At 47.1% G+C, this 27,572-nt stretch overlaps 1 protein-coding gene across 3 annotated transcripts in view; it reads right to left on the bottom strand.

Moving 5' to 3' along the window:
• Positions 1-444: 444 nt before the first annotated feature.
• Positions 445-27,572, bottom strand: part of Glra1 (glycine receptor alpha 1) — a 102,263-nt gene continuing 75,135 nt past the window's right edge. Inside the window, exons 4-9 of one of the 3 annotated variants that reach the window (XM_036197896.1) lie at positions 24,895-25,118; positions 22,582-22,664; positions 20,801-20,938; positions 17,384-17,598; positions 9,997-10,143; positions 445-4,086 (exon numbers count right to left, since the gene is read on the bottom strand). In XM_036197896.1, the coding sequence (XP_036053789.1) occupies positions 3,796-4,086; positions 9,997-10,143; positions 17,384-17,598; positions 20,801-20,938; positions 22,582-22,664; positions 24,895-25,118 (1,098 nt within the window). In that variant the 3' untranslated portion in view covers positions 445-3,795. Of the gene's footprint in view, positions 4,111-9,996; positions 10,144-17,383; positions 17,599-20,800; positions 20,939-22,581; positions 22,665-24,894; positions 25,119-27,572 lie in introns of all 3 variants that reach the window. The other 2 variants (XM_036197895.1, XM_036197897.1) reach the window with 2 other exon arrangements.

A 27,572-nucleotide genomic window follows, 5' to 3' on the forward strand; every position in this document is an offset into this window, starting at 1 on the left:
CCTTTGGTTTCAGCATGTTGCAATGAGGTAAGACAGAAGACAATTATCAGTGGCAGTACCATCTTGACTGAAGTGCCAATCTGTCCTGCAATCTTACATCATGCTGCCTCGCAAGACATTACTTCTTTTTGTGATGCTCATAAAGATGCACGTGCTGGAGGAAATGAACCAGCTTTCTTGGTCATTTGCCTCCCAAATAAGAAAAAAAAAAGGCAATGGAAAATATTGGTATACTTCTGAAAGGGATTACTTTCCTATTTATTGATAGTTTAGAAAAGGAAATAATTGGGGTGAAACTTCCTTCTTTTTTCTAGAGTTAATAGAAAAATAGATCTCTCTCTCTCTCTCTCCCTCCCTCCCTCCCTTCGTGTCTCTCTCTCTCTCTCTCTCTCTCTCTCTCTCTCTCTCTCTCTCTCTCTCTCTCTCTCTCTCTCTCTCACACACACACACACACACACACACACACACACACACACACACTTTCTAGGGAAGCCTTTGCCATGAAGGGTCTTGCAGGTGCTAGGAAATTCCAGCAGAGGGCAGAGTGGAGTCATTTATTTCTGAAACCTGTAGGATCCCTGGAGCTAACAGGGTAAGAAGCAGTTGGTGTCCCCACCTGGCTCCTAGGATAAGCTGCAGCTTTGGAGGTGAATTGAAGTCATCTGCTCCTCCATGCCCCTTTCCAAGTTTCACACTATGCACGAAAACCAGTCTGTACTGAAGAAGAGCTTCAAAACCGGTAAGGTATTCTCTGCACGGACATCAGATTTCCACATACTGAAACATCCATTTTATACCTGTAATCCCAGGGCATAGGGCCCTTTGTGCTCAGCCTAAAGGGCAAATTGGGAAAGCCTTCCCCTGTTCATTGGGGTCACCTGAAAGCTTGGGCCTAAGTTATCTAGTTCAAATTTCCTTCCTTCCTTCCTTTCTTCCTTCCTTCCTTCCTTCCTTCCTTCCTTCCTTCCTTCTTTCTTTCCTTCCTTGAGTTTTGATTAAAAGTGGTACAAGTGGAAAAGCAAATTTGGAATTTTCTGAAGAAGAGAAGCAACAGGAATTGTGTAGGTCAGTGCAACTGTGCATAAATCTACATGCTTGCATGGAGCCCTGAGAAACCAAAATGATGGTAAGCTTTAAGTTGTGCAAAGATCCTCAGTGTAAACACAGATTCATAGCAGGTAGAACCAGGGAGAGTTCAGATACTATCCCATTTTCTCCACAGTGCATTCAGAGAGACCAAAGCTTGGACATTCACTCAAGAGCATTCTGTATTAACCGCAGGCTTGATTCAGATTGTCTCTTTGCTTATAGTCTGAAGGGTTTCAGTGACATTACCCAGTATGTCTCAAAGATGTGAGCCCATTGCTTGCTGAATTGGCCACCTGGGCCAGACAGCTCACAATGGACCATTCCAAAATGATGACACAGGGACCTAGGAGCCCAGTTGAGACTGGGCAAATGGTTCAATGATTTCTCTGTCTTAGGGTGATTTCATATGCTTCCCATGGGGACCATTTTGGAAGGTGCTGGGTAGTTCTGTGTTCAGCACAGATTCTGATGTGTCCTGGTGCCTCCTGTGGTCACCCGGTTGACCTGGTCTTGAGTCGGTCTGAGCACAGTAAGGAGAGGGCTCCATTTGTTATTTCCTATTACAAATATCTGTTACCTAAATAAAGGGGATAAAGTACCACTGGAAAGGACTAAGATGCACAGCCCTGGAGTGACGAGATTCCTCCTCTTGTGTAGAGGAAGATGCTCACAGCTCCACACACTGGCGTCTTCATCCTGAACTCTGCCTGTTCAAAGCCATCTTCACTTTTCCCCCGCTTGAACATTTTTCTGGTGGGAAAGGACAAACCTTAGATGAGAGTCACCCACTCTCAGGGCTCCCACTGCTCAAATTTTCCCATAAACAAAGGTCCTGTGCCCCCTCACCCAGAGCCGAAGTGTAGATTGTCTTTTTGGATCAAACAGTCCAAGAGGAGGGAAGGCACGGGCTGGTTGACCTTGAACCTGGTGGGAGACCAGCAGTTCAGTCTCATCCCTCTGGCTGCACAGTGCATCTTTACTCAGAACTCATGGTCTTTTCTTGGCTTCCTCTGTTTTAGATCCATCTAGGCATTAGCTTCAATGCCACAGGGAAGAGCGGAAAGCTCCCCAGGGAAAGTGCATGGCGGGGGGGGGGGGGGGGGGGGGGGCATCATCTCATCATTCCGCATCTCCATCCTGCCCCTGAGCTCCCTAGCTTGAAGGATACAAAGCTCCCAACTGATTGTCAGCGATCGATCTCCATCCTACCTCTAACTCTGACCCAAGGCCAAGACAGTAAAGTGCTAGGACAGAAGTGCCACGCCTGTGCCCTAGCCACCGGCCCGCAGGCCTGGGACAGGCTTTGTGCCATGGGTAGGGTGGTTCTGTGCATATCCAGCCCTGTCAGCAGGGCTCCTTCTTCCAACTCAGTTCAGCTCAGTCCCTGTTGCTTTCCCTGGAGTGCCCTGGCTAGTCTGGGACCCTTCTGGCACTTCATTGTTAGAAGGAAAGAGAAATATTTGTCTAACTTTCCTACATGTTAAAGCTGTGCAAAGCATCTTAAAAAAAAAAAAAGACTTATAAAAATATAATGGGGTCATTCCCCCAAGCTTCCCATGTTATGATATATGAAATGTCAAAATATAATGAGTGGGCTTTCTAAATATCATTGTCTCTTGCCACCTGTAAACAGAATGGGCAGCAGCAGCAGCATCATCATCAGTGGCTTCCCTTTCACATCTTCAAACTTGATTCCCACCTGGCATTTGGGACCTGTTTCAGCCAGGCCCACCTTTCCCATAATGCACCTACTTGCAGTTCCAAAGAGACTCTCCAAAAAAATAGACTTTTGGGAAAAAGTTCATGGGTTTACACTCAGTCTCTTCCCATATTGTTTCTTGCGATTATTACTTTTTTTTAAACAATAAAAAAGATTGCATATTGGTAATACAACGAGAAGACCATGGCGGCCATAGAGCTGGCACTGAGCTGGGCTGGCACTGAAGCGCAGTAGCAAGAGGAGCAAGCTTGGTGCCCTGTAGGGGTTCCTGAATTCTCCATCCCCACGCTTCTGCAATGGTCCTTCTCCTCAGTCACTTCCCGCTGTTGGTCCACCTTTATCCATCTCCATGACCCATGCCTATGTCATGTGACCCTCTTGAAGCAGAGGCGGAATGGCTTTTTGGCATGTGTCCATGAGGGTCAGTTTGAAGATAGACATGGCAATTGTAAGAGTGTGATGTGAGCACATACCACAGCAAGCTTATTAGTGACCATTTCTACTCTGGGAAAAGTTGTCCATCACTTTGGGGACTTTAAAAGTTTAAGCAGTTACTAGGCTGATTTAAGAGACGCATCTTTTGTTCTTGTGGGTTTTGCATTAACGTTAAGCATGGTTATATGTCATATATTACACTGCTTTCCTGCTCTGGGGCAGGCAGCACTGACCTCCAAACAGGAGACCCCCCCCCCATCAAACCAATGGACTTGAATTTTGAAAGCTGTGATTCCCTAATCCCCCTCCCTCATCCCCACCCTACCCCCCATGGTCCTCAGTTGCTGTATTTGAAAAGGCTTCCCCCACCTCATGCCCTCAGAGGCTAGATGAATATTGCCATACCCTGGAAGTATCCACCTCTGTGGTCTCTATTGCACTTGGTGGAGGGAGATGGGTGTGCGCTCTCCCTCTCTCCCTCCTCCCCTGGCTCCCAGCCTCGGTGCTCCTCCCACCACCCTCTCCCAGCCCCCCACCCCACCCCAGAGCCTTCACTTGTTGTGGACATCCTCCCTTCGGACGATCTTGTAGATGATCCAGTAGAACATGTTAAAGATTAGGAAGGCCATGGGGAACCCAATGCGCGAGATCTTGTCAATCTTCTTGGCTCTCTGGATGAAGAGTTTCCGCATCTCCTCCGGGGACTTGGACGGTGCAGGAGGGGGGTTGGTGGTGTTGTTGTTGTTGGCGCCCTTGACAGAGATGCCATCCTTGGCCTGCAGACAGGCTGGGCCCATCCCATAGGCAGAGAAGTTGAAGCGGCCTTCTCCACCCTCATCATCCTGAAACAGATTCAGCATGGGGCTCTACTTAAAATAAGACAAGGGCTGGGCACCCTCCCTGCAAGGCACTCCCCTGGGGGACCAGGCCATGCCATCTGATCCTCCCGGTCTCTTAGGCTTTGTGTCCCCAGTTGCTGGAGGCAGTCTGGCTGGCTGGGGAGTTCAGCCTTATAGAGGGGCGCCACTGGCATGCTGAAACAGATGCAAGCCAAGGGATGGGAATGGGTACAGATTCTGAGGCCCACGCTCCACGCCAGGTTGTGGGTCTTTGTCATTTACTGACTTGTGACCTCATACTGGTAACTTCCTTCCTGGTGCCTGAGAATGATTTCAAGGTTTCTTCTCAAGGCTTTTTAACCACTGGAGGCTTCACTGAGTAGGTGGCTCCAGGCTAGCCTGGGTTTGGGTTAGAGTTTTGGAGAACAGTTTGGAGACATCCCCTGCTTTGCCTCTGTTGCATCTTCCCCACCCCGTGATGGCCTGGGAAGGAGCAGAAAGCCATGGCTTCTTCCTGCCTCAAGTTCCCAGGCCATCACCTCCAATAGTCCTCTGATTTCCATAAGCTTGTTACAGGCTCTTTGTCATTCGGCTCCAACTTACCTTCCCAGCCCCACCCCACTTCCCATGTGATCTGCACCCCTGCTGGCTTTGTTGGCCTTCTCCTTTGTAAAATGTTTGATCCTGGATCCTCGTGGTTCAGCCCTTTCCCAGCCAGCTCCATCATGCCCTGCTCAGCCCCCTTCACTTGCAGTTCCATGACAGGACCAAAGGCCAAGGTGTTTGTTTTGTTTCCTGTGTGTATGTGTGCTCACAGGTGTGTGGGTACATGTGTGCATGTGTGTGGACATGTGGAGGCCAGAGATTGATGTCAGGTATCTTCCTGGATCCCTGTCCTTCTTTGTTGAGACCAGGTCTCTCAGTTGAACCCAGAGCTCACCAGTGTCTGCCTCCCTTGAACTGAGATCACAGGCCGGTTACCCTACCTGCCTGACACTTCTGGTTCTCAGGCTTAAGCCAGAAGCACTTTAGTGGCTGAACCATGTCCCCAGGCCAAGGCCAGTGTTTCTCGGCTGCAGCTGAGCTGCCAATTCAGTGTGTGGTGCTGGCAAGGTCCACCAGCTCACATTGCCCTTCTAGATACCAAAAACTTCCAGGAGAGGAATTCTGTCTTGCTTCCCCCCGCCCCCAAAGACAGTGCCAATGAGAATAAGAAATGCAATACAGGATCCAATACTCTAATCTTCCCATGCCTCTGCCACTCTTGGTAGTGACACCATCTGGCTGACCTGGACGTCTCAATCTTCCCACCTCAGTATACCAAATGCTGGGATTATGGATGTGTGCCACTACGTCTTGTTCTACTAAGAACCTTCTAGCAGGCTGCCGCTGACCTCAGTATACTTAAATTCTTCCAGTGCTAAATAAAGAAGGCCTCAGATTCCCTGGCATGTCCCCCCCGCCCGCCCCCGTTCCGTCTCCCTTCATGGCATTTTCTGTGTGACATTATTCTTCGGTCACCCTGAAACATTTCCTCATATTTGAGGATGTTGGACTGAATTCCTCTTTGGTTCAGTTCAATTTATTCTTTCCGCTATGCCTCTGCCTCCAAAACGGGAGCCCTGGCCTGCTACTTAGATGCCCCTTGAGCTCCCAAAGACAGGCTAGCTGTCATGGAGAGTGCCCTGTGAGTGCCCCTGAGGAGAAGCTCTGATTCCACTGGGTTCTCATTTCTGTGCTGACCCTGCCTCTCCCATCAGATCAGCAGTTCTCAACTTGTGGGCCGTGACCCCTTTGGGGGGGGGCAGGTTGGAAGGAGAATGGCCTTTTCACAGGGGTCGCCTAAGATCCCCAGAAAACACGGATATTTACATTAGGATTTGTAACAGTAGCAAAACTACAGTTATGAAGTAGTAGCAACAAAAATAATTTTGTGCTTGCAGAGTCCCCACAACATGAGGACTGTATTAAAGGGTCATGGCATCAGGGAGGTTGAGAACCACTGCCCTAGAGAGTAAGCTTTGTGAAAGCAGCTGTGGCGCCACCTGTCGACCCAGTGTTTGGAAGTAGAAGCAAGAGGACCAAGAGTTCAAGACCGGCCGAGCCACACAGACGGAGGTCAGCTTGAAGTACATGAGGCCCTGTCCCCCAAACCAGCAACACCCAGCTCACAAGAAACCCACCCTGAAACAAGCACTGAGCAGACAGACATGTTCTTTTGGTGCAGACGCACAAAACCTAGCAATATTATCACTTCAATAAATGAAATCTTCCCCAGCCCCAGCCTCCTTAATTGTTTTTCTTAGACTTACTTATTTTATGTGCATGGATGTTCTCCCTGCATGTGTGTGTGTTTGTGTTCTAAGTGTAGGTAGTGCCTTCAGAGGCCAGGAGAGTGACAGGTATCCTGGACCTGGAGTTTCAGACAGTTATGGGCTACCATTGTGGGTGCTAAGAATCAGACCTGGATCCTCTACAAGATTAGCAAGTGCTCCTCAATGTCTGAGGGAGCTCTCCAGCCCACCCAGCCTCCTTTGACATATTTTCTTCTCTTCATTCCTTTGGTTTATCTAAGTGGGGTTGCATTCTGCATCAGACACATGGCTAATGACCGGGAAATGTTCCGTGAGTGCATCTGGCTCAGCATTCGCCGTGGAAGAAAGAGAACGTGGGTCACAGACTGAGGGCAGACACGTGCAAAGCCAACACTGGAAGGTGGTGGAGACTTCACACCAAGGCCAAGAAGAGGAATGTGGGAGCCAGCACATTCCTGGACCCAGGAGCTGGCAAGGGACCTGGGACTTCATCACATCTAGACATAAACTTGCCCTTCCTGTTAGGAGGCAGAGAACAGAGACGGTTGTTTTCCTTTTTTAGGGCTGTTGTCAGCACACAGCCCCAGTGCTGACAGCATGGTAATGGATAACACAGAAGTGTAAACAGTCTCTACACATCTGCAGCTCTAACTCAGAACTAAAACGCAGCTAGTGCTGAGCACTGCTGATGCTCTAAGAAAGCAGTCAGGCTGGAGAGATGGCTCAGCACTCAAGAACACTGGCTGTTCTTGCAGAGGACCTGGGTTTGGTTCCCAGCTCCCACATGGTGCCTCACAACTGTCTCTAACTCCAGTTCTAGAGGATTTAGTGCCATGTTTTTGGTCTCCTCTGGCACTGGGCACATACATCCACACAGACAAAATACTTATAGGCATAAAATAAAAATAAACTTTAAAAAGATTTAAAAATGAATAAAGCAGGTATGGGCTGATAAGATGGCTCAGTGGGTAAAAGTGCTTGCTGCTAAGCCTGAAAAACCTGAGTTCAATCCCTAGGATGCACACAATAGAAGGAGAGAACAGATTATAAGAACTTGTTCTCTGATCACCGTGTTTCTGCACATGCAGACGTATATGGGCACTTGTGAGTGCTCACACACACACACACACACACACACACACACACACACACACACACAGTATTCAAGGCCAGCCTGGGCGACATGAGACTGTCTCTAAAAGCAAATAAAGAAAAGGAAAAACTTGGAGTGACATTTGCAGTAAGTGAGTAGTACCTCATGTGCATAATTAACTGTCTCTAGGCAAGCAGGAATACCACCACCACAACACAAATCCCTACTGTATATAACAGACTCTCTTGGTATGGGAAAACACCACGCTAGCTTTCCCAGACATTTTTGGAGATTTATGCTCCACCTTCCTTATCTGTTACACACTGGCAAGGAAAGAGGTTTGGCTCCATCTAGATAGACAGCAGTCCCTTGTATCCGGGAGAAAGGAAATGCCTGAGGAATGACTGACAAAAAGGCTTGCTATTCGGACTGCAACCAGCAGATGACAGGACAAGCATGTTCATCTGCCTGGAGACGCTTGGGGATGGAGCAAGAAACTGGGACATAGACTATGGAACCCACCTGAGGGATCTGGAGCGTCTGCTGCATCTGGCCCCACAGAAGCTTCCTAATGATCCTTCTAATGAGGTGGGCCAGGGACTTGGAAGACGGGATGCTTTCTGCCCAGCAAATGAGGCAGCATTTGAAAACATGAAAAAACAGTGGGTGTTGGGGAGCCTGGCCCAGATCACTGGCCAAAAGAAATCCAGGCCAGAGCTAGTTCCTTGCCACTCACCATCAAGACCTCCAAAACCTACTTAGGCTTATTACTCAAGGGAGGTTTCCACAGCCCAAATCTGCAGGACTCCAGTGCAAGCCACACCCAGATGCCAAAGGGAGGTCTTCCACAGTGTGGGCCCAAGTAACTGACATTGGTTTCATTTATCTATCTATCTATCTATCTATCTATCTATCTATCTATCTATCTATCTATCTATCTATCTATCTATCTATTTATTGGTTTTTCAAGACAGAGTTTCTCTATGAAGTAGTCCTAGTTGTCCTGGAACTCGCTCTGTAGACCAGGCTGGCCTTGAACTCATGGAGATCCTTCTTCTGCCTCCTGAGTGCTGGGATTAAAGGTGTGTGCCTCCACCATCCAGCTCAGCCCGTGTTCCTAACCACTGTACTAGCTCTCCAGCTCCTCTCTTCCTTTATCCCTTCCTCCCTCTTTCTATCTCTCCCCTCCCTCCCTTCCTTCCTTCCCTTTTTTTTTTCTTTTCTTGTAGCCAAGGCTAGCCTTGATATCTCTACCTCAACAGTGATGTTATTGGGATTACTTATGGGGCTGGGTGAAGGGTTATTCACAGAAGCATGGGTGCCTCCAAAGCAGCAGTCTTCGCCCAGTCTGGAGGATGGCTTCCCCATAGCTGCCTAGAGGATTCCCCTTCTTCAGTTAACCTTTCCTAGCTTTTAACCTTGACCTTTTGATCTTCCTGCCTCAGCTTTCAGAGTGCTGGGATTACAGTGGAAATCATTGTACCTCATTTTATTTCAGCTTTTCTTTTTTTTTTTTTTTGAGAAAAGATCTCATGTAACTCAAGCTTCCCCTTGAACTTGATATAGCAAAAGATGGCTTTGAACTTCTTCTGATTCTCCTCCTTCTACCTCCAAGTGCTGGGACTATAGATGTGCTTTCATGTCTGGATTTATGCAATGTGAGGCATGGAACGGGGGTAGGGGGGGAGAGGAGCTTCACAAATGCTAGGTGAGCACTCTACCCCAGCCCCCCCCCTTTTTTTGAGTCAGTCTTATGCTGTAGTCCGGCTGACCTTGAACTCCTGATCCTCCAACCTCTGCACATCATACCCAAGTACTGGAATTGCAAGTATGCACTACAGTGTCTACAGATGATTACTACTCCAGAGGAGGGACTTGGTGCCTAAAGGGCAGTAGGAAGGTCTAAGCCTTCTAGGAGGTTCCATCTAGCTTGACAAATCTTTTCCAGTATAGACATAGAAAGACCTTGCTGTCTGGACCCACCCAAGAAGATCGTCCTGTGGTAGAGTTAACTGAATCATGTTGCCAGTGTTTAAATAACATACTAACGGGGAGGTGTGTGTGTGTGTAATAGTTTTCATCCTTGACACTGGTGTGGCAGGGACAAAGTTGAAAGCTTCCTTGGAATCTCTGACTTCACCCTCAGCACAGTCTCCCACCAAGCCTGTCTTTGTAGATGATGAAACTGAGCCCAGAGTCAGGCCAGCTTGAAGTCACACTGCAGAAAACAAACAGCAGGCTTGCCGAAGCCTGCCCTGCCTGCAGGATGAAGCTGGTTATCATCTTGACTAGGGGCATGTGCTTCTTGATATCACATGATCCCCACAGCACTGCAGCTGTGGCTAAAGAGAGGCTCTTGATAGCCAACTAGGTCATTATTCACAAGGGGAAAAGTCCAGCTTTTCAGGATTCCATCCCTGACTCTCACTTGCCTTACCCATGGGGACAGCCCAGTGAAGCAAGGGTCACGGATGCCCCGCCCTAGGCCACGCCCCAAAGGCCTACCTTGTGATGTCGTCGCTTCCTCCTAAATCGCAGCAGCTCCTTGTGTTGCCGAGACACGAAGTTCACGGCCGCATATTCCAGTAGAGCCGAGAACACGAAGAGCAGGCACACAGCCATCCAAATGTCAATGGCTTTCACATAGGACACCTGGTGTGAGGATGGGAGAGAGCACGGGGAGGTGAGTGGAGAGGAAAATGTCCTGAAATATTCAAGCAGTTTGTAAGTTTAAGCCATACACTGTTCTGAACAGTGTGATGAACTCTTGCATCATACTCCTCCAGTCTGCTAGTAGCATAGGCTGTCTTTTCCCAAGTGGATCCACTCTGTATACACTGCAGACGTCTACCAATCACCGAGTAGTCATGTGCATTATCAGACTGACTGTGGCCAATGCTCAAGTATTATTTACGTAATAATGGCTCCAAAGTGCAAAAATAGACATGCAGGGGATTTGGATATGACAAGAAAAGCTACAAAAGCCCTCTTTTATTTATTTATTTATTGTTTGTTTGTTTGTTTGTTTTTTTGTTTTTCGAGACAGGGTTTCTCTGTGTAGCTTTGCCCCTTTCCTGGCACTCACTCTGTAGCCCAGGATAGCCTCGAACTCACAAAGGTCCACCTGGCTCTGCCTCCAGAGTGCTGGGATTAAAGGTGTGCACCACTACTACCCGGCTTACAAAAGTCTTCTTTTAAGCAAGACTTCAAAGTTCTCAATTTAATATGGAAATAAAAATATACTTTGCTGACATTGCTAAGGTCTACATCAGCAACACATTTTTGTTTAAAGAAAAATTTAACCTTATTTTTTATTTTACACATCTTTTTTTGAATTTTATGTATTTACATATAGGAATTTGGCCTGTGTGTATGTCTGTGCACTATAAGCATGCAGTTCCTGAAGAGGCCAGAGAGGGCACAGGATCCTTTGAGACTGCAGTTACAGATTATGAGCTACCCTGTGGGTGCTGGAAATTAAACCTGGGTCCTCTGAGCCATCTCTCCAGCCTAAGAATGCATTTAAAAAATTATTTTGAGATTATATGTCTCTGTGTATATGTGCATGTGAGTGTAGCATATGCAGAGACCAGATGAGGTCATCAGATCCTTCAGAGCTGGAGTTATATAGATAGTTGTGAGCTGCCCAGTGTGATGCTGGGAACTGCCCTTGGGTCCTCTGTAAGAGCAACAAGCACTCCTAACCACAGAGCCATCTTTTCAGCTCCGCAGCAGAACACATTTGTCTACACAATTATGGTATGTATAGGAACAGAATACAGCGTACAGAGTTTGGTATCACTGTCATTATATGCAATTGCTAGAGGAAGAGTATAGTGGAGTGTCCCTAGACTATGATCCCTGTGGATAAGAAGAGATTGTTGTGCCAGGTGTGACGGTGCATGCCTTTAATTCCAGCACTCGGGAGGCAGAGCCAGGCAAATCTTTGTGAGTTCGAGGATGGCCTGGTTTACAGAGTGAGTTCCAGGATAGGCTCCAAAGCTACACAGAGAAACTTTGTCAGAGAGAAAGAGAGAGAGAGAGAGAGAGAGAGAGAGAGAGAGAGAGAGAGAGAGATTGTTGTATTGAGTGTGGATGGGATATCGCTGATCTTCAGTAACTTTCCCCACTGCCCACTGCTCCTCAGCTAGGATATTTGGAAGGAAGGAGCAGAGGAAGCTAGAAAAAGCATATTGAACAAGTGGGCAGAAAGTCTGGGGAAAGATATGATGCTTACAAGAGAAGGGAGAAGAGGAGGATGGTGCACCTCCATCACTTCCGTTTGTGGAGTGGAGCATAGCATTTAATTCTGAGAGGATGCTGGACTGAGCATTAGCATGAAAGGAGCCTGTTAGTAAACAGCACTGTCAAGACCCTGGGAAACTGTCCCTTCACAGAATCATTGAGCCCACTGGCAGAAATTGCTACAGTCATGTTACCTACAACTCCGTTAACTACCAAAGGCTCATAGCAATCCTGCGAGAATTTATTCAAGAAAAGCAGTTGATGGCTGAGAGATGACTCAATGGGAGAAAGGACACTTGCTGACAAGCCTGATGACCTGAGTTCAAACCCCAGGACCCATGTGGTGGAAGTAAAGAACCAACTCCCCTAAGTTGCTCTCTGACCCCCACATAGACTCTGTTGCTTATATGTGCCCCCTCACACCCCAAAATGAAGAAAATAGTAACAACAACAACAACAACAAAAGCAGCTGGATTTTTGAGAGAATAGTAAGTTCATAGCATTGTTTTAAAACTGTTGAAAACTGGTATCAAAGCTTCTCTACTTCCCCAACCCTGAAGATCAACATGTTGCTGTGGCTTTTCTGTTCTGAACATTCCAGAATTTCCTTATGAAATAATATTAACAACACGTGTCCTTCCATGACTGGTTTCTCCCACTTATAATACTTTTGAGGTTTAGCTTACTGTTGCATTCAACAACAGCAGTTTATTTGCATTTATTTATTTTTAAAGATTTATTTTATATTTATTTGTGTGTATGTGTGTGCATTTGTACATGTAGACGCATGTGTGCAGGGTCCAGAAGATGACATCAGTTCCCCCTAGAGCTGGAGTTACAGGTGGTTGTGCACTGCCCTCCATGGGGGCTGGGAACCCAATGGTGGTCATTAACAAGAGAAGCAAGTGCCCTTAACCGCTGAGCTGTCTCTCTAGCCCCAGCAGTTTATTGTTATGGCTTAATAATATTCTCTGTATGGATACACAGCACTGTTTTTGTTCATTGGATGGTGGATATCAATAATCCCCATCTTTTGGGGGAATAAAGAGTGATGCTGTAGAGTGACTGTACGCATCAATTCATTTCCCCTGGGGCTTCGGGGGAGCTCTAACTTGCTCTGTTCCTATCCTGACCCTCCAGACCACAGCAGCCTTGAAAATCAGCAGCTGGAAAAGCACAGTAGTAACCAACCACCAGGCAGCCACTGGAGAGGGCAGAGGAGCCACTTCAAACCGGTTCCCTGGGCCCTGCACTCCTCCTTTGACCTCCCTAGCTGTTCACTTAGAGCTCCTACTCACAGGCTGCCTTTATTTGACCTGATTTGGAGTGGGCCCAGTGGGAACAGTCTTCATTTGAATCTTTTTAATCGGGGGGACATTTGTTGAAAACAATTAGTGGCAATTGCTATCAGAGGCACTGAGGCAAAACGACAGGTTAATCAAAAAACTTAAGAAGGGACTGGGGACAGATGTCGCTCAATAGTGGAGCACTTGCCTGGTAAGCTCAAGGGCCTGGGTTCAAGCCTTTGCAATGTTAAATGAAAAGTTCAGGAAAGTGAGCTGGGTCATGAGATGCCACAGCAGACTAATCGGAGAGTACCCAGAGACGACCCAGGACTCCCTGAGCCCTGAGCAGGAAGTAAAGGCTGAGGCCAAGCTGTAAAGTGCCTGGCTAATCCTGACTCTAACAGACGCTCTCAAGAAGAGATGGGAATGTGCATAGGATCTGGACAGTCCATAAAAATCTATGTGGTTTTTGCGTGGCCACTAGGCTGAGTGAGCCAGACTTCAATGGTTGACATAACAGAGAATACAGGGTTCACAGAAACAGTTCAGACAGAGTTAAAAACAGACACCAACAACAAGTCCTTAGGGGGTAGAACCTGAGTTCCAAAAATTGCCCTGTTGTGTTATGTAATATGAGCAATTTATAAAGTGTGCAAACAAACAAACAAACAAAACAAAAAATAACTCTCCCAGCAGAAAAATGACCCAGCTATGGTAAAACAAGGTGGGGCAAAGGGGTGGCACCTGAGGACACCAGATCTCCGACTTAACAGAGACTTAATTATTTTCTTGTATTTTTAGTTATATGTATATATTATGTCTGTGTATGGGTATGTGCACAAGAGACTAGAGACACTGGATCTTCTGGGGTTGCATTCATAGGAGATTGTGTTGTGGGAGCAGGGAATTGAACTCAGGTCCTCTGCAAGAGCAGTGAGTGCTTTTAATCTATAAGCCATCTCTCTAGTCCCTTTATTTTATTATTTTTAAAGACAGGAGATCACATAGCTGGCCTTGAACTTGCTGTGTAGTTGAGGATGACTTAGAACTTCTGATGCTCCTGACTCTGCATCCTAAGGGCATGTGTGTCACTATCACACTGGGTAGACAAAGACATTGAATTAGTTGTCTTCAATATATTTAAGCAATTGAAAGAAACTGAGTATAGGAATCTGAGCATGGTGGCACACACTTATATTCCCAGAACTAAGGAGGCTGAGAGTGGAGGATCGCCTATGTATTTGAGGCCAGCTTGGGCTACAGAGTGGACTCTGTCGCAAATAAAGCAAAAGCAACACAAAGAAACTAAAGGAGAACATTCTCTCACCGAACAGAACACATTAATAAAAAGATAAAAATGATAAGAGAACCATTGAGAACTCTGGCACTGAAAGTAAACAATGAAGATGAGGATTTCCCTGGAAGAGACAACAGTGAATCCGAAGAGGCGGAAGAAAGATCCAGAGAATGCGGAGAAGAACCAGCAACCTTGAGATCATGAGTCTGAGAGACAGAATGAAGGAAGAGGAGCAGAGCCACACGGAGACTCATAGGAAACACCAAAGCCACCAATCCATGGTGACCAGGGCCTCAGAAGAGACAAAAAGGTAGAATAATCGACCAATTATCTACACTATGTCTATCATCTATTTACTAATCATCTATCAATTATCTATCATCCTTTTAACAACCTATCATCTATCTATATATCATCTATCTATATATCTTTTATAACTTCTTCCAACTTATCATCTATCTACCTGTCTGTCTGTCTATCTAGCATCTATTTACCTATCCAATCTATCTTCTCTCCTATATCTATCATATATGTATTTATGTATGTATCTATCATCTATCGACCTATCTAATGCATATTTTGTCTCTCTCTCTATCTTCTATCATCTATCTATCTATCTATCTATCTATCTATCTATCTATCTATCATCTGTCTGTCTTCTGTCTTCTTTCTATCTGTTCTTGTTTCTTTTCTTTCTTTCTTTTTTTTGGAGCTGAGGATTGAACCCAGGGCCTTGTGCTTGCTAGACAAGTGCTCTACCACTGAGCTAAATCCCCAACCTCTGTTCTTGTTTCTTTATTGTTGCTGTGACAAATGCTCTGACCGAAAGCTACTAGGGGAGGAAAGGATTTATGTGGCTGACACTTTCACTTCACATTTCATTATTGAGGGAAATCAGGGTGGGAACTCACAGAGGCTCTTGAAGCAGAAACCATGGAAGAATCATGCTTTGCTGGCTTGCTCTCTGCTCACTTGTGATCAGCTAGCATTCTTATATAGCTCAGGACCACCTACATAGGGATGGTACTGCCCACAGTGGGCTGGACTTTTCTTCATCAAGTGACCGTTAATACAATCCATCCATAGACATGCCCATAGGCCAATATGATTTGTGCAATCCCTGAGATGAAACACCCTTAGAAAACTCTAGGTTGTATCAAGTTGACAGTTAATGCTAGCTAGAAGTGTATATATGTATGTATGTATGTATGTATGTATGTACGTATGTATGTATGTATGTGTGTATATTTATGTCTGCATATATGCCATTTAATACATCTATCTTATTTACATGTAACATCTATCTATGCTATGTGTCTGTGTATCTATGTATCTTTCTATCTCTGTACATAAATAAAACAAATGTGGCTAAGTACTAATAATAGGTGAATGCAGGTAAAGGTCATGAATACATCTTGGACATTCCTTCAGTGTTCCCGTGCTACATCAGAGGTAATGTGTGGTCCTGACTGGAAACAGTGCAGACACTGTGTATCACCAGCACAGGTGTGGCATGAATAGTGGATACAGTGTTGTGTCTGGTGTGAGTGGACAGAGTGGGGAATGCCTTGGACAGTAGAGTGAATGTAGCCAAAGCCGGGCCTGGCATCAGGGAAAAGCAGAACAGATGAAGCAGCAGCAACCAACAGCAGTGGGGAGCAGCACGGTACTTCACAGGAGGGTGTCAAGGAGTAGGGGCTTGGCGGTACTGCCATTCCTCGCTAGCGGGTGTGGAGGGACAGCAGTGTAGGGAACAGAACATGATGCTTAGTGTTAATGTGAATTAAGCAGAGTCTGTGTTGAGTCTGGAGGGAGGACTGATGAGCTAGAACTCTGAGTCAGGCGAGCATGGACTAGCTTAGCAACCTGGGACTCCACACACCCTTCTCCAAACAACACATCTAGCAACCGAGGGCCCCGACCTACATCATGCTGCATGCCCACTGTGGACAATGGATAATGGCCATGAAGACCTTCCCTTTTGTGGATAGTTCCTATTCAGATATCCTCCTGGATGTATCTGGGTACAGGAAGAAGGGGGCTGATCCAGTCTGCATTGGTTTGAGAAGCATGAGCAGGAAGGCATACTGTGTCCTCTGAACAAACTTGTAGGGAGAATTCTCCATTTACCATCTTTCATTGTTGTTCTTTGTTTTGAGACAGGGGCTAGTCCTGGCTAGTTGGGAACTCATTATGTAGACCATTGTTGTTCTTTGTTTTGAGACAGGGGCTAGTCCTGGCTAGTTGGGAACTCATTATGTAGACCAGGTTGGCCTGAACTCAGAGATCTACTTGCCTCTGCTTGCTAAGTGCTGGGATTAAAGACATGTGCTGCCACACTCTGACCCATATTTTCTGCTTATACCTATGCATAATTGGGTGTGCATAAGATTAAAATCAGATGCATCATGGGAAAGAGCATGCACAACAAAGCGTATATAACTCAGATCTGTCAATCACAATAGAGAGCCACCCAGATCATGCTCTTTAGCCATCAGTCCCTCATTCTTTCAGGCTCCATAAAATTAAGTCCCAAACAGTAACCACACCCTTGAGTCCTCTCTTGCTCTGGTGGCCTGCTGATGCTGTCTTTAGTAGGGTGCCTGATTCATACTCTTTTGTTTTTGTTTTTTGAGACAGGGTTTCTCTGTGTAGCTTTGGAGCCTTTTCTGGAACTTACTCTGTAGCCCAGGCTGGCCTCAAACTTATGGAGATCTGCCTGCCTCTGCCTCCTGAGTGCTGGGATCAGAGGTGTGCGCCGCCGCCGCTGCCACAGCCACTGCCACCACCACTACCACCCGGCTCTGATTTATACTCTTGATTTGCTCATGAATAAAGTTTTCTTGCTATTTTGCAAACTGTATGCATCTTCCCCCACTCTCTAATTCTTTGAATAAGATGCCAAGAGCCTAGAAACCGTGGTCCAGGTAGCAACTTCTGCAAACAATGCCACACGCAGTATGTATATGCACACCCTGTATGTTCTCCATGTCTTAGGCATGGATGAGGGATGCTGGATTCTCCTCTGTTCTGGGGTTCAGTACTCCTCAAAGGTGCTACTCACCTTGGGTAGGGAGGCTCGGGAGCCAGAACTCTGTGTGGTCATGGTGAGCACAGTGGTGATGCCCAGTCCCACGCGAGCTGGTGCAGCATCCATGTTGATCCAGAAGGAGATCCAGGACAGGATGACGATGAGCAGACTGGGGATGTACATCTGGATCAGGTAGTAGCCCATCTGCCGCTCCAGGTGGAATCGGGCCTCAATGCAGGTGAATTTACCTGCAAGGAATGACAACAAAGGAGCCATGGAACATGCTAGAGAGTGGCAATGGTATTAGGGTCATCTTGACTGGAGTCCTGGTCCAGGCCCAGGCCCAGGTTATCTATGCTCATAAACAAGGGCTTGACTTGTTCTGTTCCTCAGTCTCCTCACCTAGGGTAAATGAGGTAACACAGTTGACCCTCCATATCTGTGGGGACTTTGGCATATTTGGCATCTTTGCATCTAGCTATCTGAGGGGGTCCTGGAGACAACCTCCTGGGAATACTAAAAGATGACAGAAATAATAAAAAGACCATACTTTATATGGTTACTCTTTTTTTTTTTTTTTTTTCAAGACAGGGTTTCTCTGTGTAGCTTTTGGAGCCTGTCCTGGAACTTGCTCTGTAGACCAGACTGGCCTTGAACTCAGAGATCCACCTGCCTCTGCCTTCTGAGTGCTGGGATTAAAGGCATGCACCACTACCACCTTGGTTACTCTTTTTAAAAAATTAATGTGTTTATTCATTTGTGGTGTGTGAGTGCATGCACAAGTGGACATGTCATACCCTGGTCCTTGTGTGGAGGCCAGAGAACAACTTATGGGAATGAGTTCATTCTTCCACCATTTGGGTCCTGAGGATCAACCTATGGTTGTCAGGCTTGGTGGCAAGCACCTTTACCCTAGGAATCCTCTTGCCAGTTTACGTAGTAGCTCTTATGGTTTTTGTGGGGGTGAAATGTGCTTATGAAGAACTATGACAGTCCTCACATTGTCATGGATTCTCAGCAGCATCATTTGCCACCACCATCATGACCACTATCCCCATCATTATTATCACCATCACTAACTTCATCACCACTACCGTCTCTATCACCTGGCCTAGCTCAGGACTACAAAGGGGAAGAGTGGAGGAGGTAAGGAGAGGGAACATTCCCTGCCCATCAGACTCCACCTCTTGGCTGCTGTCAGGAATGGCTGCTGCAGACGCAGGAGAGCAAATGTGTCTCTGAAATCTTTTCTTCATTTTCTAGATGGATATATAGAGGAGGATTGCTGAATCAGGATGAAGTTTTCAATAGATGAGAAAATAATAGAATATTAGTCTTAAATATATAAGAAAATTGGACAGAGGAGATAGCTTTTTGGGTGAAGTACTTTCTTGGGTGAGCAGCTGGAATCCCAGGGCTGAGGAGGAGACAGGTAGATCCCTGGAGCTTGTGGCCAGCCAGTCTACCCCCAATTGTTAGTTCCAGTTTTAAAAATAAAGTGGAGAGTGATAGGAAGGTACCTGACATCCATCTCTGGCCTCTATGTGAGCAAGTGTGGTAACACACACACACACACACACACACACACACACACACACACACACACACACAGAGAGAGAGAGAGAGAGAGAGAGAGAGAGAGAGAGAGAGAGAGAGACCCATTTTCAAATATATGAATGGAATTGGCAAGCCCTTCCCTACTAAGTGAGGTGAAGCAGCTACAAAGACAAGAACTTCTCCATTTCATTTTACGTACAGTCTGTGGTCATCAAACTCATAGAAGCAGAAGATGGGGTGGTGGAGTTTAAGGGAGATGCTGCTCAAAGGGTGCAAAGACTCAGTCATGTAAGATAACTAAACTTTGGAGATGCAGTACTGTGATCCTGGTCTTGATCCATATACACAGTCCTTCAGCCCTTTGCCAAGAGGGTAGATTATAGAAAAATTTCTAAGCGGTCTTATAAAATAAAGAATACAGAGCCAAGTATAGGGGTGGAAGCCTTAGAGATCAGGGAAATAATGAGGGCCACCAACCACCTTACCTCACCAGCTCTGTAGCTTCCAAAAAATTCGAGCTACTTCCTGTCTAACCTGCCTCTTTTATTGCCTTGCTTTTCTGCCCTTTCATTGGCTCTTAGCCCAGCTACCTAACTTCCATGTCACTGTCTGTCTGTATAGATCTCCAGGTCTCTATGGTTGGTACTGGGATTAAAGACGTGTGCTACCACTGTCTAAACCTATGTTTAATATAGTAGCTGTTCTGTTCTCTGACCCCCAGATATGTTTATTGGAGTGCACAATAAATCAACCACAATAGATTTTAGGTGTATATGTGTATATACACATGCATTAGGTGATACATATATATTCATTAGCTTGATTGTGGTGTTTACTTTGCAATAGATAGCAATACACATCAAGGTGTACGTCTTCAATATATACACTATTAAATTTTATTAGTCAATTATACCCCAGGAAAGAGTGGAATAAAAAGGCAAATGCTGCATGCTAGTAAAGGCTGTGGCTTGGGAGGCTCTGCTGTGACATTCAGACCCAGGAGTACGGTTATCTGGGAGTATTGTGAGTACAGCATGATCAGGGGAGAAGTGCATCTTCGGACATTCAGAGACTTCTATGCAGTGACCTAGAAAGCTGTAGCTGTCCCTGGCAGACCAGAGCCCAGGCTGCCTGTATCTCATGGGGACTTCCACTTAACAATGGCTTCTTCTGACCCCCACTTCCACTTCTTAATTCCTGGATCTGTCATTCTCCTCTAGCAGACACACCTCACCTCTGCTCAGCAGGGTGCAGACACAACTTCTTACCAGTCTGCCAGCCAGCATGCCAGCCCTCTTGCCCCTCCCATAGCAGTGCTCACAGGAGCTGGCTTCCCATCTGAGATGGGGCATAGATGGGTTTATGATCTAACCCCAGATCCTTCCTGAATTCAGCCTCTCCTAGCAAAGGCGAGACTAGTCATGGATTACAGAGAGGTGACCAAGCATCTGGGCTCCCCCTTCTCCACTCACCGTGGTTCACAGAGAATGGGCTGATATCTAAAGGTTACTAATTACCAGTTAGAACCATGGCCTCCCAGCTCCCTCTTGCTTGGGTCCAAAGCAAGCACTTTACTTCTGCATTATCAGAAACACAAGTTTCTGTGTGGCAGAGCCCACCCTGCATCAACCAACTCCCCCTCCTTGCCTCAGCAGTAGGACCCCAGAATAAAGAGTGTTTACTAGCTTCCCTGGTAATTAGGTGTGGCCCAAGCTTAGGCGAATATCCCCAGGACTCACAGAAAGAACATCTCAGTGGCACTTTTTTGTCGTCGTTGTTCTAAGCCTATTCCATTAACCACCGGGTAATAAACACAGAGCATGCAGTTCTGCAGCTGAACAGTGTCTGAAACGACCTAGGGTCCTGGAGAGCATGATGATCACTTGCACCCACCTGTGTTATAATGCTTGGTGCAGTATCTCAGGTCCTTCTCCTCTTTCAGGATAAACTGAGGCAGGGTCAGTCCATCTGCCACCTGCACAGCTCCCTGCTCCTGCCACTCAAAGATGAGGTCATTCATGGTGTATCCAACTGGGAGGGATTAGAAGAAGGAACTGTCAGCAGGTCTCTGCGTTATACTTAGGGTGGGGGGCTGGGTGAACTCCATTGCCTTTTCTTCTCTACCCGCCTTGTATAGGAGGTGAAACTTGGTAAACTGTAGAATTTCATTTCCCAGCCCTCCCACGTAGGTTTGTCCTGGGGCTCCACCCCTCACCCCATGACGAAAGGTGATTGACACCAGCACTTCTTGCACATGCCACCTCCCTTTGTTCCCCACAGGTTTTCCTCTGGGGAGTGAATCTACCACATGCAATCTTGATGAGAAGCGTATGTGGGAAATGGTGGCCTAATCAAGGCAATCAGATTTCTGCTCCAGCTCCTTTTTTATTTTCTTGAGACATGGTCTCATGTAGCCCAGGCTAGGCTCAAACTCACTATGTAGTTATATCTATCTGTCTTCAAACTCACAATCCCTCTGCCTCAGCCTCCTGTGGCATACACTGCCTAGCTATTTTCTACCTTGTGTGTGTGGTGTAACATGTGTATATGTTCATGTGGTTATGTGACTATGTGTGTGTAGGCCAGAAGCTGACATCAGGTATCTTCCTCAATTGCTGTCCATGTCATTTATTTTTAGAAAATATCTTGTTATTTTAAAATGTGTGTGTGTGTGTGTGTGTGTGTGTGTGTGTGTGTGTGTGTGTGTGATGTCACACAGTGCACATGGCCTCAGAGGCCAGGGTGCCAAATTTTCCTGGAGCTTGATTTTCAGGTGGTTGTGAGCTGACCAATGTGGGAGCTGGAAACTGAATTTGGGTCTTCTGCAAGAGCAATATGTGTTCTTCTTTTAACAATGTTTTATTTATTTTTACTTCATGTGGGTTGGTGTTTTGCCTGCATGTATGTCTATGTGAGGGTGTCAGATCCCCAGGAACTGGAGTTACAGACAGTTGTGAGCTTCCATGTGGGTGCTGGGAATCCAGATCCTCTGGAAGAGTAAGTAGCCAGTGCTCTTAAGCGCTGAACTATTTCTCCAGACCTGCAGTATGAGCTCTTAACCACTGAGCCATCTCTCCAGCAACCACCTTATTTTTTGAGACAAGGTCTCTCACTAAACACAGGACTTGTTGATTCATATGGGTTGGCTGGCCAGTGAGTCTCAGAGATCTTCCTATCTCTGCATTTGTGGCCATGCCGGGTTTTTACATGGGGCTGGGGATCCAAACTCAGGTTCTGATGCTTGTGTGGCAGGCACTTACCTGGCTGAGCCTTTCCCCTGGCCCTGTTTCTGCTTCCACCAAAACACTCCATTAGTTCCCCTTTGCTAGAGTGACCTGTGCGGTCAGCTGCCTACCTCCTGTGCTGAAGTGAGTGTCCTCATACATGATTTCTCTAGACCATTTCTCTTCATTCCTAGCAGGCACATTCACAAGGGATTTGGCACAGTGCTTCCTCCTGGGAGGACGCAGCTGATGACAAAGTCTGCGCCCCAGTGAGACAGAGCAGGGTGAGTTATATTTCTAATGTGTATTCTCAAAGGAAAACCCCCCACTTGGCACTTGGAGTCATAAAAGTACTCTCCTGGGGTCCAATGATTAGGAAATTTCTGCCTGGCAATGGGTAAATAGGAGCCTGGCTCCTTAAAAAAAAAATGATTTGGGCAAGGGACTCACAGCTTTCCAGTTGCATGATACATGTCTGTACATCCATCGGGAAGTTCTTCAGGTCCATTGGGCAGGCCAGCGTCAGGGTGATCCTGAGAAGAGAAGGGACTGGGCTGACATGGGCACCACATTCGGGGAGTCTGTGTTTCCATGCTTTTGACAGTTGAAATCATTGTTTCGGGGTAGGGACCAGAGACCAGGGGACCAGTGCTTATAGAATGAGTGTGTGCACATTTCCAAATTCCCAGGATGGTAGAGGAGGCTCGGTGATGAAACGGAGGTAGCCTAAAGCCATCAGTCAGAGGGACTTCTACATTTCTTTGGAACTTTCTTGGATGGCTTTTTAGCAGGTTGCTGGGGTGCCGGGTGTTGCCCCTATGCCAGCTCTTCCCTCAGGGAGATCCCAGGCTTTCCACAGAGTCCCCAGCCTCGGGTACTCCTATGCTTCAGCAGGACGTGTTGTGCATGGCTCTTGGCTGCTTCCGTTCACACACTGGGCCTGCCAAAAGCAAGTCCAAAGTGCCCCCCCCCCCCCCAACTATTGGCTGTTCCTACACCGCTGACTCACATCTGTGGCTTCAGGCAGGGACAGGTGTAAAGCAGTGGACCAGTTATGTATTTTGGGGTGTTCAATCCTTATAAAGGTTGCAGCCCCAGAGCCAGAGGGAGCCCTTCTGTAACACCTCAGGCTGGTAGCTAAGTCCTGATGGAGCTGGCTGTGGGATTGGCTGGCATGCTCCCTGTTGTCTGGAAGCCAGCCCCACTTCTGGAGGTACCCAGTTGGAGATGTCCCCATTGAACATAGCAACTGCCACCACCACCTCAGCTGCACACCTGGCCCTTTGTGAACGTCCCTTCCAGCTCATACCACAGGTGTCCTCTAAGGACATCAAACAAACAAACAGGGGGAGGGCAAGGTGGGGGGATGGAGAGGGAGATGGGGCGGGGGGCGGGGGGGAGGCGGGAGGCAGAGGAGGGGGGGGAGGAGTGAAGAGAGATGAGGGAGGCCCATTTCTGAAGCTAAAAGCTCTGAAGTGGGGCAGCTGTCAGGCTGGGTTAATTTCCAGCTGCCGAACGACCTTGGGACCATCACTTTCTGCTGACCCGTCCTTCTGTCACGTTGCACTGGGACTCTGCTTCCCAGAGACATGAACCTGTCCTGGCAGCAGTGAATTCCGGGCAGAGGTGACCCTCCCTCCAGCAGCCCACCATGCCATTCTTCATCTAGATGTGGCTGGTAGGGCAAACTCAATCAGCAGAGCTTCCACATCCCTTCCCCACAGCTTGTGGGGGACTGAGCCCAGTCCCCTCTGAGGTTCAGGATCAGGCCAGCCTCTCTCCTTTCTGCCCTGCCCCATCCGGGATGTGTAAAGCTCTCTCTGAGTGGAGATAAGATTTCTCTCCCACTGAGGAACTGAAGGTGAGGGTGGGGATGGTCATTTAGCACTTTGAAGCTCCTTTAAATCAGAACGCATCCATTCATTATCATGTATTAATGTGCAGATGTAAAGTGGTGGCCAGTGGCCATTCTGATTCTCCCGAAGTCCCAAGACCCAAACAGAAAGCTGTGGCTCTTTTGATTCTCCAGAGGGCATGGGACCCACACTAGTACCCCATCAGAGCCTACTTTCTGACAGAAACCATGAAAACTTGGGAAGGTTTCCTAAATTTCCACACCCACACTTTTCTGATGTATATAACGGGGATCGTCAAACCTAGTTCGTGAGTTATATAATGATGTAATACACGAGAAGTGTTCTGCATAGTCCATTCTCCAAGTTGCCAATGCTGCAAGTATGGGCCCATTTCTCCATTTGTGCCGTCCACTGTCCCTGTGTCCTGGGGAATGAGGGACTAGGGGTGTGTGTGTGTGTGTGTGTGTGTGTGTGTGTGTGTGTGTGTGTGAGAGAGAGAGAGAGAGAGAGAGAGAGAGAGAGAGAGAGAGAGAGCACTGGTGTCATAGAACACTCTGAAAGCTTAGCACCTATCTAATGTCTACAGGCTACAGACACAGGTCCTGCCGCCCAAGGCTTAATACAAGATAAATGGTATTCAAAGCAGGGAGGTAGCAACCCTGGCTTATCCTCTTGGACTGTGCCATTTACCTGGTGGTCCCATTTACTGCCAAGCTGCCGAGTCTTGCCCACTTTGTCCCTCTCCCCTTGCTACTGATCATGTCTGAGAAGTTTATTTTGTCTACATTGAAACACAGGGCGACTGAAACTCCACCTTCCCTCACAAGCCTTTCCCATCTTCTCTTTGTGCTTATGATGAAACCCACTCCTGGGACTCCCTGACCTTGTTGTTGGCTCCCGGACTCACCTGATGCTGTAGAGGACATTGCCATTTCTGGAGATTCTCAGCAGTTTGTTGTCAGTGGTAATCTCATGGAAGTGGGCTCCCTTCTCATTGGCAAAGAACAAGTCAGGCTTCCAGATGGAATCCAACATGGACGGGTCAAGGTCCAGAGAGTCGTCAGGGTATTCATTGTAGGCCAGACGGGGGTCATTCCACTGCTGCCTCAGGAAGATGTTGACCCTGTAGTCCTGCAGCCCGAAGACAGCAGTGGTGGTGGGGTTAGGCTCTGGGTGCCAGCTCTCAGAGGTCCCGGGTGCTTATGGCTCATGGGCCCCCAAACTTAAACTGGAAAAGGCTGAGTGTGGCTGCCTCTCCTGGTGTGACTGGGCACCAGGGGACCAACAATTGCTCCTCTCTATCCTCAGCTAAGTATACTTAAATCTGAACTTTAGAAGAAATGTTTTATTTTGAAGGAATTTCAGCTGAGCATGGTGGCCCATGCCTGTAATTCCAGCATAGGAGGTTGAGGCCATGTGTCTCCTCCCTCCCTCCCTCCCTCCCTCCCTCCTTCCCTCCCTCCCTCCTTCCTTTTCTTTCCTTGTGTGTGTGCAGTGTACATGTGATGGCCAGAGGACAACTTGTGGAATCAACTATCTCCTTCCACCATATGGCTCCAGGGGACTGAACTCAGGTCACCAGGCTTGATGACAAGCACCCTTGCCTTCTTTTTTTTTTTTGAGACAGGTTTCACTGTGTAACCCTGGCTGTTCTGGATCTCACTCTGTAGATCAGGCTGGCCTCACACTCAGAGTCTGTCTGCCTCTGCCTCCTGAGTGCTGGGATTAAAGGTGCATATCGACACATCCAGCTTACTCCTCCACATTGTAAATGAATAAGTGTAAAAAAGGAAGTTCAAGGTCATTCATAGCTCTGTAGTTCGAGGTCGTTGCTGGGATACAGGAGACTCATGCAGGCCAGGGCAGGCCCCACTCCAGCTTTGCTCCCCTGCTCTCACTGATTGGAAAGTTGTGGAGAGGCCACTTTATTTTCATTCACGGCTGGGAAAACTGTCAAGACACTGGGCAGATGGGGCTAAGGAATATTCCCTAAGAAAGAAATATTTCAGTAGGAAGTCTTTCAGGGGCTGGAGAGAGGGCTCAGCAGTTAAGAGCACTGGCTGCTCTTCCTGAGGTCCTGAGTTCAGTTCCCAGCACCCACATGGCAGTTCACAACCACCTGTGACTCCAGCTTCAGGTCAGTCTGACACCCTCTTCTGGTCTCTATCAGCACTGTGCGCGCGCGCACGCACACACACACACACACACACACACACACACACACACAAAATAAGACTTTTTTTAAATAAAAGATTTATTTATTTATTATGTATACAATATTCTGCCTGCATGTGTCCCTACAGGCCAGAAGAGGGCGCTAGATCTCATTACAAGTGGTTGTGAGGAATTGAACTCAGGACCTCTGGAAGAGCAGTCGGTGCTCTTAGCCACTAAGCCATATTCTCCAGCTCCAAAATAAGACTTAAAAAAAGGAAATTGTTTTAATTTTGCTGGAGAGGTACTGTGAACTTGAGGTCCATTTGGGGTGTATTTCTGTTTCCTAAGGCAGAAAGGAAGAACATCAGTGTTGGGCTCCCCAAAGGGCATCACTCTCCCAAAGATCAATGACCCCAAGTCTGACTTTTGGTGCCAACCTTCAAGAAATAATACACACACATGTACATAGCACATACACACTCACATGCACACACCTACATGTGTGCATACACCACTCTTACATGTACATCCTCCACATTCATGCACCCACCCATACCTCATACCCACCCATACCCCACACCCATGCACACCCCACACCCATGTGTGCATGCACACACACATATGCACACACCCATATGCATGCATACCACCCATGCACATCCCCCTATACCCATGCACCCACCCATTCACCTGTGCATACACCCACACCCTTGTTAGTGCTCAAGCACATGTGCACACACACACACACACACACACACACACACACACACACACGAGATATTTGCACACACTCTTTCCCTGGGGGTGCCACAAAATGAGACCCCACTGTATTTTCTTTTGGGGTGCTGCTTCTGAGCCCCCATTAGTCTTGATCGGTCACTAGCAGGGATGAATGCAAACAAACGATTTTCCCATGCTCACTCCGCCCTGTCCACTGCCTCCCACATGCTTCATTCCAGTGGAAATATCGACAGCTTCATAAACGTTCCAAAGCATTTTATAAGATTTTCCTATAATTTAATTGCAGCCTGTCCCTCAAGCCCCATAGAAGGTGATGTTTGGTCTCATAATCTCAGGTCTTGTGAGTCCCAGGATGGGAGCTAGGCCTGGCTATTGTTTAGAAACTCCAGTTCCAGGGTATCTGACATCCTCTTTTAGCCTCCACAGACAGGCACTGCATGCACAGATTACATGAGATGAAATACCCATACTTATCAAAAAAAAATAAAGAAATAAAAATGAAAAAAATGTCTAATTAATTATATTTGTTTAGTCTGTGTGTGCATGCAAGTGCATGCATACGTGTGTGTGTGTGTGTGTGTGTGTGTGTGTGTGTGTGTGTGTGTGTATCTGTGTCTCCCTATGTATGTGTGTGTACATGCATAAGCATATGAGCGAAGATGTGGGGGTCAGAGGACATGTTCCAGA

Source organism: Onychomys torridus, chromosome 8 (genome assembly GCF_903995425.1).
Source record: "Onychomys torridus chromosome 8, mOncTor1.1, whole genome shotgun sequence".
Classification (NCBI taxonomy): domain Eukaryota; kingdom Metazoa; phylum Chordata; class Mammalia; order Rodentia; family Cricetidae; genus Onychomys; species Onychomys torridus.